Source organism: Coffea arabica, chromosome 8c, assembly GCF_036785885.1.
Source record: "Coffea arabica cultivar ET-39 chromosome 8c, Coffea Arabica ET-39 HiFi, whole genome shotgun sequence".
Classification (NCBI taxonomy): Eukaryota; Viridiplantae; Streptophyta; class Magnoliopsida; order Gentianales; family Rubiaceae; genus Coffea; species Coffea arabica.
This window is the reverse complement of record NC_092325.1, coordinates 30,538,489-30,548,514: the sequence shown is the minus strand read 5'-3', so window position 1 is coordinate 30,548,514 and position 10,026 is coordinate 30,538,489. Positions and strand designations below refer to the sequence as shown.

Sequence of the window (10,026 nt, the reverse complement as noted above, 5' to 3'; positions counted from 1 at the left end):
AAGAAATATGCGTTTTTGTTTTATATAAATAAGTTATCAAAAAAAACTAATATGATGTGATGGTGCAATGGTTACTACATTGGTCTTCTATTACAAAGGTTTTGAGTTCGAATCTTGATAGTTGTATTTTGCAAAACGTAAAAAAAAAAAAGAAAAAAAAAAAGAGGAAAATCTCGAAAATCTGAAACCGCCGGTTCAATCTGGTCCGACGATTTTCACGGTTTAACCGATTTTTGACCGATTTTCTAACCTGATCAACTATAGCATAGAACCGGACCGGGGCCATGGCCGGTTCGCGGTCCAATCGGTCGAACCGGCCAGTCCGGCCCGGTTTTCAAAACACTGCATATCACTTAAGGCAGAAAGTTGCGACCAATGACTTTGACACTGAAATCATTGACCTACTATGTTTAAAGTAAGTTACAGTCCGTTACCTTGATTAAACAAAATCTTGGTGTGATATAGCAAGATATAAGTCAGCCTCTTCCATTCAAACTTAATGTCTAACATTTTTATCAAAGTCCTTGTTTCTGCAGGAATAGACAAGAGCATGCAAAAATATCAAGTAAATAAATTTCAAGAAATCTTTAGTAGAATTAGTTATCTATAGTGCAAAGTTGAATCCAAAGTAAGTGAAGGCTAAATTATACATGGTCTTCAAGATCTAACTCGGCCAATTGAAACATTAATCAAGTAAAGACTTCTAATTTGACTCCCCACCTCTCATATTTTCCATCCCTCTTTTAGTTTTTAAGGTTTACAACTATCCTTGAACTAAAAAAGTTATATGTATAGCATGAGGTTACAACTTTTGAATAAAGAGTTGTTAGTATTTCTATAACCTTAAAGGAGGTGTGTAAATTTTTTAAATCACAAAAAAGATGGTCGCAATGGTCAAAAACTTCATTTGAAGATTCTGAAATTATTTCTGAACTTTTTTGTCGTGCTTAGTATCCAATGACGCTCGCGGCTCTTCTCTGTTCAATTTGGCCCGCATGTCCCCCCGCATTAATGATGTCCACACGTGCCAGCTTTTCCCTTCACTTCCTGCAGAAGTCAAACGCTTCCTACGATAGACGGTACCTCTTCAAAGTCTTCCAAATCAATCGCAAGAAAAACGAAGGAAAGTTTTCTCTTCTTCAAGTTGACTGACTCCATAGTCTAGATGCGGAGAGTATAAAAATAGACCTCGGCCAGTTAAGTTGAAAATTGAAATCTCTATTGTCTTTTGAGGTGAGAAAAATAAACTTAAAATTTCTTAACAATCCACTTGAAACAAAATAAACTTACAGATCTTGATACCTGTAGTCTTCTAGATTTACCTCCCCAGGTTAGAGATTAGGAGTCACCAATCAAGGGTCCCAAATTTTTTGACAATGACACGATAATTTAGAAGGAGAGGCACATATAATTTATATAAATAGACATATGACAGGAAAGAACAACTCAGCATCCTTGGATAAATAGGATGGATTCTTGATCCCATACAGATAGGAAAGTTAGGTAGGACTATTGATTTCGTGGCATAAATTTCATTAGTACAGGTAGTTCCACACCAGAGATATCAAAGATTCCGTAGCGAAAAACCATTATTGTAAATTCATTGAGACAAAGTCAAGAATGACATTCCATACCAGACCAAGTAATGTCACATGTTTTGGGTAATACAAAGTCGTTGCATTATTCGCATTTTACTCAAGTTTAAACCCTTTGAGTACTCTTAGCACCTTGTGTATTCATATGCCATTCTTTATACATGAACTTGTGTAGTCATAGAGAGAATGTTCTTTTACATGATCAAACTAACGAGGTAAAAGAAATGAGCAGAAAGGATACTTTGATGGGTGTTCTTTCAATTGCCCTTTTTCTTTGTTTTCAAGTACCCTTTGCAGAAGCTGCTGCTGAGAATATAACCATTCCAGTGAATGTTGGAGTGGTTCTTGATGCGGATACAGAGATTGGTAAGATGGGGATGAAATGCATCTCGATGGCCTTATCAGACCTGTATGCTTCTCATGGTTCCTCCTACAGAACAAGGCTTGTTCTGAACACGAGGGACTCCAAAAACACTGTTGTTGGTGCTGCTGCTGCAGGTTCAATTCTCTCTATCCCTTGATTTGAGTGTGTTTTATCTTGCTTTCCACTTGTGCTGAGCTCTGATGCTAAAGGTTCAGGTTCAATTGTCTTTGTCTCTTGGACTCTGTGTGTGTATGTGTTTTTTTCAAGGGTTCATTTGATAAAATTGAAGTTTGAAAACTGAAATCTAAAATCTGAATTAAGAAGTTTGAATTCATTAAGTTATTAAATTATTAAGTGCTAAATTTAATATATTTGAGTATACATTAAGTAATAAGTGAATAATTTATTACTTATTTTTTAGAACAAGTTTTATTTAGAAAATTTAATATTATTTAATAAATTCGAATATTTAATTTTTAGTTATCAAAGACGTCTAAATAATTAAGATTTGAATCTATTAAATTTAAATATTAAATTAGATTATCAATGAGTTATTAGTGTAACTAACTGATTCGCTAAAACAGAGCAAAACGTATACTATATACACAATGGGGTGAATCAATTAAGCAGTGAGTATACGTTTGGAGAAATACTTGGATAGACCACAGCCTACAAGACCATAGCAAAACGTATGTCCGTACAATAACCACATCACCATTTGTGATAAGGGGTGATATCATCTGATCCCACTTGGCTGACATAATTGCTGATATTTGCGTGGTTTAATGGTTCAACGTGGGCCATGAACCGTTAACCGAACAAATTTTTTAGAGCATTTGATTCACTTAGTATGATAGGCTTTAATAATTAAGTTGTCCAATTGACGACACTTGGAGTAGCCTTAGCAGACTAGGTACAGGTATGGATTATATTTTCATACGATTGTATAATTGTTGCACTTCCTCTGCTTTAATGTTAATGTCGTGTTTTTACTTTATTGACTTTTTAAAATAATAGTTATTATTTCAAATTTAATACATAATTTTCAATTTTATCATTTAAAAAGTAATTTTTTAAAATTTTAACGCACATTTAACAAGAAAATATTTTGAATCCAATGGATATATATATATATATATATATATATATATATAAATTCACCGTTGCCACCTCATCTAGACATAATGATTATTATGTCTTCATAAAAAGTTAGATTTTCAAAAAATGACTCTAATATTGGGAAGGAGGGAGTATTTTATATATGATTGGGTTTACACCAATACATAACTTGTTATACACTCCCTTTATTTCACTGAAAGTTTTATTTTTTTTATTTTGGAATGTCCTAAAATATTTATCATCTTACTAAAGTCAAAATTACTTTTAATCTTTTTTTAACATTATCCACACCTTTATTTGACTTATACTAAATTTAAATTTGAATTTTGAATTTTTGAGGGCAATTTTGGAAACAATTCCAATAATATCACCATCAAGCCACTATTTTTAAAATGTTGGAATTCCGAAATGTGACAAACATTTTGAAATGGAGGGAGTATATACAAATTGGGGTTGATCCAGTGATTAGGAGAGGATTTGTAGAGCTCTCTCTATTATTAGATTCAGAATTTGAATCTTAGACCTCAGTTAGAAATGGGAAAGATGTAGGTAGGAAAGGAGGGGTTTTAAAAAAAAAAATTTTGTTATATACTTAAATTTTATTTTTATATACCGACTCAATATATAAATAAAATCGTGTCTAAAAGTGAACACCAAAATTTGCCAATTTGAATACAATCGTAACAACCTCAATTGTACCTGCTTCAATCCCAATGTAGTGTACTAAGGACTATCAAATTTTTTTCCCTTTTAGCACTTTTGTTACGTGCTCAATTTTTTTAGGGTGGAAAGCTGACATCTATACAATATGTAAAGTCTGAGAAAGGGATTTGGAGTTAATATTAGGGTTAACATTTATCGTCACTTTATGAACTTCTTTTTTTACCCTTATAAAATTACTTTTACTTTAACTACCTTATAACTACTCATGACTATTTTTAATTTTAACTATTTAAATATATGTTTTCAACATAACTACCTCTAAACATTATAACTATCAATATAAAATTATTTTATGAAAAATATTTAAAAGATTAAAGTTTGTTTTAGTAATAAAAATTTTATTTAAATATATGACCATAAATTGTATGTATTTTTTGATTGCGCATACATTGGGCGTGCATTGAGCACTATATTTATTATATTCACTGCATTTAAGACATTAATAATATAGTGATAATTTACATATATATGTTAATTAAATGAGTACATATACCTGTGCAAGCCATCATATGTTACTAGTGTTAACGACATTATTCCCTCTGTCTCATAAAAATAGGATAATTTTCTTTCTCTGATTATCCTAAATTGTAGGTCTATATCCTATTTAAAAGGATAGTTAATGTACCAATTTACTACCATGCCCATATTTAATATACATCTTTATTGGGGGAGAAGGCGGGATGGATTGGGTGCTTCAGGGGTGGGAATGTAAGTGAGAGGTGTCGAATTTGAACCCTCCTATTTACACAATATATTTATATATATACACACATCTTTATCAATAAATACACTATCAATAGGCGAACCATTCTAAGAATAATAAATGCAACACTAAAATTAGCATTAATGTGAGAGCATATCAGGAAAATGCTAAACGAAAATGATCGCATTAACTACACTTAATTTTTTTTAATCTGTGTGAAAGTGAAAGTGAATCTATCTTTATAGGCGGAGTGGAGTATATTATGGAATAGCACAACACATAATCCTTGACACGTACTTAAAATTTATATGCATGCAGCACTTGATCTACTGAAAAATGTGGAGGTGCAAGCAATTTTGGGGCCGATGACATCTATGCAAGCAAACTTTGTTATCAATCTTGGAGATGTTGCTCAAGTACCTATAATCTCATTTTCTGCAACAAGGCCTTCACTTTCCTACACTCGAAGTGAGTTTTTCTTTCGGGCTACTCTGAATGACTTGTCTCAAGTACAAGCCATAAGTGCTTTTATTCATGCCTTTGGATGGAAAGCAGCTGTGCCTATTTATGTTCACAATGAATTTGGAGAAGGAATCATCCCTTTTCTTAATGATGCATTGGAAGAAATCAACACCAATCTTCCCTACCGAAGTGTTATCCATCCATTAGCTAGCGATGATGAAATCCTTAAAGAGCTTTACAAGTTAATGACTATGCAAACTCGAATTTTCATCGTTCACATGCCATTCTCACTCGGCTCAAGGCTTTTCATGAAAGCAAAAGAAATCGGAATGATGAGTAAGGGATATGTTTGGATCACTACGGATGGAATGACTAATTTCTTGAAATTGGAGAATTCAACAATTGCAAGATCAATGCAAGGTGTAATTGGAATAAAACCTCATCTTCGTGTAACCAAAAGGCTTCAAGATTTTGCTTATAGATGGAGAAACAACTCTCAAGAAGAGGCTTCCATTCAAGACTTAAATATCTACGGTTTGTGGGCATATGATGTAACTATTGCACTAGCAATGGCAGTAGAGAAGATTGGACCAAGATATTTCTCATTCCAGAGAATCAATGTCTCTAATGGTTCAATGGATCTTGATAGTTTTCCAGTTTCAACAGTTGGGAAGGACCTCCAACATGCATTGGTGGGCACTAGCTTTACTGGCATTTCTGGAGATTTCCACTTTAAAAATAGGCAATTGGATACATCCATATTTGAGATAATCAATGTGGTAGGTAAAGAAAAGAAGGTGATAGGATTTTGGACAACAGAAAATGGGACTCCGAGAAACTTAACAAGTATGAGTGGTGATCCAATCCTTCCATCTTCAGCAGCCAGTCTTGATATTTTGTGGCCAGGTGACAGTAAAAGTATTCCAAAAGGCTGGGTGATTCCAACCAATGAGAAGAAACTGAGAATAGGGGTGCCGGTAAAGGATGGTTTTAGTAAATTTGTAAGGGTTATAAATGATCCGAAATCTAATACTCCAAAGGTCTTGGGATTTTGCATAGACATCTTTGATGCTGTTATGGCAACACTACCCTACCATGTTCCCTATGACTACTTTCCATTTGAGAATGCAGATGGCAAAAGCGCTGGAAGCTATGATGATATGATTTACCAAGTTTACCTTGGGGTAAGTAAAACCCTCCATTTTCTTATTAAATGGCCTGCATCCTTAACTTATAATCCTTTTTGTAATTTATTTTTTCAGTAGAAGAATGGTAGGATTAAGAAGCAGGAGAGGGAAGAGGAATTTGTAAATAAAAAGTCTAATTTTTGGAATTTCAAATTTAGTCACTAAATCAAGACCTTCTTAGCTCTTAACTTATAATCGATTGACTTATGACTAGCGACATCTATGATCTGTAAAGAAAGTAATTAATTCACAGTTAGTAAGTTAAGGATAGTTGTAATACTAACTATCGCAAAAGCTGGCAAGCAACATGAAAAGCTGAAGTTGTGGCAATAAGCAATAATTATAAAAAAATGAAATAAACATTGATGATCATATTAACAGGGGTATAGTAGCTATAATTTTCTTTTTTCAAACAATGACATTTGTACCAATTTTACACTAATTAATCTATACTAAAGGAGGGCTCAACCAGGCAAGAAGGAGCGAACCACATCTCCAAACTAGAGGATAGACTCCATATAAACATAGTATAGACCTTGTCCCTATTGATTTGTCTATTGATAAGGCTGTATGTGGTGTTTAGAGATTTATTACCTAATTCATACTTATGACAAGTTGAACCGAGACACTGACTCCATATGAACTTAAAGCTGTAAAGTTTGTCCTTATTGATTTTCATATACATCAACAAGGATATGTTGTGTTTAAATTACCTAAGACATAAGGTAGGACAAATTGATCCAAGGAATGATTCTAATGAAAGTGATTTATGGATTGCAAACCAAGAGGAGAGATTTGAGTGTGTATTGAACATGTTGATTGAACTTGAAATATGCCTATATTCTTTTCAAGCCATGGAAAAGAAGAATAGTGGTTGACTGGTATTTCTTGAAGTAGCAGCAAATTAAAACCAATGTGCAAATATGGGTGAGGCCGGCTTCATTTAATGTACAACCCTCACCAATTGTTATATTGAACTAATATGCTCCTCAATAACTCAATATATACTCAATAATCAGTTTTGAGCTGACATTTGGGTCAAAGTAGTAAAAAGTAGAACTTCATGTAATTAAAAATTTAGGATGAAGACAAACTTCCAAAAATTAAAAGGTTTAAAACGGCATTAATTAGCTTGTGATTGTATTTTGTTTTGACAATTTCTTGTGAATAGAATTTTGATGCAGTTGTTGGAGATATTACAATTATTGCAAATAGATCAAACTATGTGGACTTCACCCTGCCATATACCGAGTCTGGTGTAACAATGATTGTTCCTGTCAAAGACAAGAAGCAAAAAACTGCTTGGGTTTTCTTGAAGCCATTGACCTGGGATCTATGGTTAACGAGCGTATGCTTCTTCATTTTCTTTGCCTTTGTGATCTGGATTCTTGAAAGAAAATCAAATGAAGAATTTGGACAAACTGCTCCTCAACAACTAGGCACAAGCCTATGGTTTTCGTTCTCAACAATGGTTTTTTCACAACGTACGTAATTTCTCTTTCTTCTCCTTGTTAACAGAATTGTATCCTTCTTTGTTACTCCATATTACAAGTAATTTCAAAAAACAAAAAAGATCAATCATAAAATAAATTTTGAAGTGAGATTTAACCAAGTGATGAATTGATTGCCCTTAGGTAATAGAAAAAGTTAAATGAAATAGAAGAGAAGAGTTAATTAGTTAGAATAACACTTCTTAATTAAGTACAGTTAATGGATTAGAATATATTATTATAGTAATTTTCCTGCATCATTTGTATAACTTTATTTTACACAATCGCCTTGGGTGCATACCATAGCAAAAAATTGGCACGAAATATAACTTCATACTTTTAGCAAATGATATTGATAGGGAAAATGCAATTGTTGACTATGGTCCATTCAGTAAGTTATACATGTCTCATTTTTTTAATCTTCTTTTCTTGAATTCTGATGAAACTAATGATTAATTTGATAGTAATAACTTCACTCTCTTGTGTGCTTTTGCTAACATCTGTTTCAGGAGAAAAAGTGGTGACTGGCTTAGCAAGGTTTGTGGTGATTATATGGTGTTTTGTGGTTCTAATTCTTACACAAAGTTACACAGCTAGTTTAACTTCAATGCTGACAGTGTCACAACTGGAGCCGACCTTAACAAGTATAGATCAGCTTATACAGAATGGGGTAAAAGTTGGTTATCCAAAAGGTTCTTTTGTATTGGCTCTCTTAAAACAATTGAATTTCAATGAGGCCAACCTCAAAATGTATTACAGCCTGGCTGACTTGCACAAAGCTTTCTTATATGGACGTGTTGCTGCAGCCTTTGATGAACTTCCCTATATGAAGCCCTTTGTTGCAAAATATTGCTCAAAATATACTATGGTCGCACCAACACTTAAGGCTGGTGGATTTGGATTTGTAAGTCCCTGGTTGTCCTAACTTTACCACTCGATATGAATTGAATCAGCATGTATACAATTGTCAAGTCACAAACAGTTACTCTGTTAGCGGTCTAGATTGAGCCACATAGCTAATGCAGAACTGACACGACTTGACCTAGGCTTCTAACTTACAATTATAAAGGAGATCAAAATTGTTTAGGCTTGATTATAACCTAGACACGTTGCAAAATAAATTTATATGAAAATTGACAACATTTTTTAATTTGCAGGCCTTCCCTAAAGGTTCCCCTCTCTTGCCGGATGTTTCTAGGGGTATTTTGACCATCACTGAAGGGCCAGAAATGTCAAAAATTGAGAAAGGATGGTTCGGGGAACAAAATGTTTGCCCAGATCTGACCACTACAACATCATCGAATCGTGTTGATGTGAACAGTTTTTGGGGTCTATTCCTCATTGTTGGAGCTGCTTCAATACTAGCCCTCATTGTATTTTTTTCTATGTTACTCTATGAGCATAGAAATTTGTTTATGGGCGCAGGAAAAAGTAAACGCATTGATCCAAGCCCTACCATCGGTCCATCCAATAGTTCAGAAGAAATAGAGGGCAGTGGTAAAGACAAGGAAGATTCTGTAATTAACCATAGTCAACAAAATAGCATGTCAAGAAGTACAAGTGTCGAGGATAACGAAGAAATGAATGAAGGGTAATTAGGATAAATAACTGATGTGAAAGCCAAATTGGGACATATCCTAGAAGTTCTACCTTCAGTTCAAATAAATTTTCAGACACTTACTTGGTAACTGGACTGTTATTTTACGTTTGTTGTAACCATATTTATACAACCTATAAATGTATATGGAAACCATTGGTTTACTAATCTAGGGAAAGATGTAGTTTTCATTAGGAAATCATATGTTATATATTATGTTTCATTACAAGCTTTATGTTCCTTTTAATGCTTGTCAACAATTCATTGAAGTTGCATTCCTTTTATGTAGGCACGGGCTTAATGATTTTATTAGATAGACATATTGATAAAAAAAAAATATAAGTTTAAAAAAGTGAATTAAGAAAGAAATTCTAGTCCCCCGGCATCTTTTCCTTATTTTCGCTGAATTGTAAATAGTTAGCTATTATTTTGTCTTATCTAGCAAGATACAGTTGTTTGTTTGGTCTGTGTTTTTATTTATTATGTTGTGTGTGACTTCTTCCTGCTTCCTTCAATAAAAGTTATTTTGTCCTAGAAAAAGACAATTAACAAAGGAAAAAAAATGAAATTGAATAAGAATCAAGACTTTAGAATGTCAATGTTGAATTACTAAAAGTGAAGAATAGAATTCTAGTTCCAAAAATCTGGAAAGGTGAACACTAAAAAGCAGAGAAGAATCGTGAAAACTAAAATGGAGGGAAAATCTTTTTCCTTACATCTCATAAAGAGTACAAAAGGTACGATGTATATACAAGTGCAGACTAATCTAGATCCTAAAATCAAACT

General features: G+C 33.3%; 1 protein-coding gene across 1 annotated transcript; it reads left to right on the top strand.

The window, feature by feature from the left end:
- The first annotated feature begins 1,669 nt into the window (after window positions 1-1,669).
- Window positions 1,670-9,409, top strand: LOC113706618 (glutamate receptor 2.7-like). The gene is made up of 5 exons (XM_027228545.2): window positions 1,670-2,093; window positions 4,823-6,150; window positions 7,325-7,637; window positions 8,153-8,547; window positions 8,801-9,409. The coding sequence occupies exons 1-5, from the start codon at window positions 1,757-1,759 to the stop codon at window positions 9,236-9,238; spliced, it is 2,811 nt and encodes a 936-aa protein (XP_027084346.2). The 5' UTR covers window positions 1,670-1,756; the 3' UTR covers window positions 9,239-9,409.
- The last annotated feature ends 617 nt before the right edge of the window (window positions 9,410-10,026 follow it).

Excerpts from the sequence above, each read along its gene's own strand:
- LOC113706618 (XM_027228545.2), top strand. The coding sequence starts at position 1,757 with ATGAACTTGTGTAGTCATAGAGAGAATGTTCTTTTACATGATCAAACT. Across the intron at positions 6,151-7,324 it reads TTTACCAAGTTTACCTTGGG|AATTTTGATGCAGTTGTTGG; the intron begins GTAAGTAAAACC and ends TCTTGTGAATAG. Across the intron at positions 7,638-8,152 it reads AACAATGGTTTTTTCACAAC|GAGAAAAAGTGGTGACTGGC; the intron begins GTACGTAATTTC and ends CATCTGTTTCAG.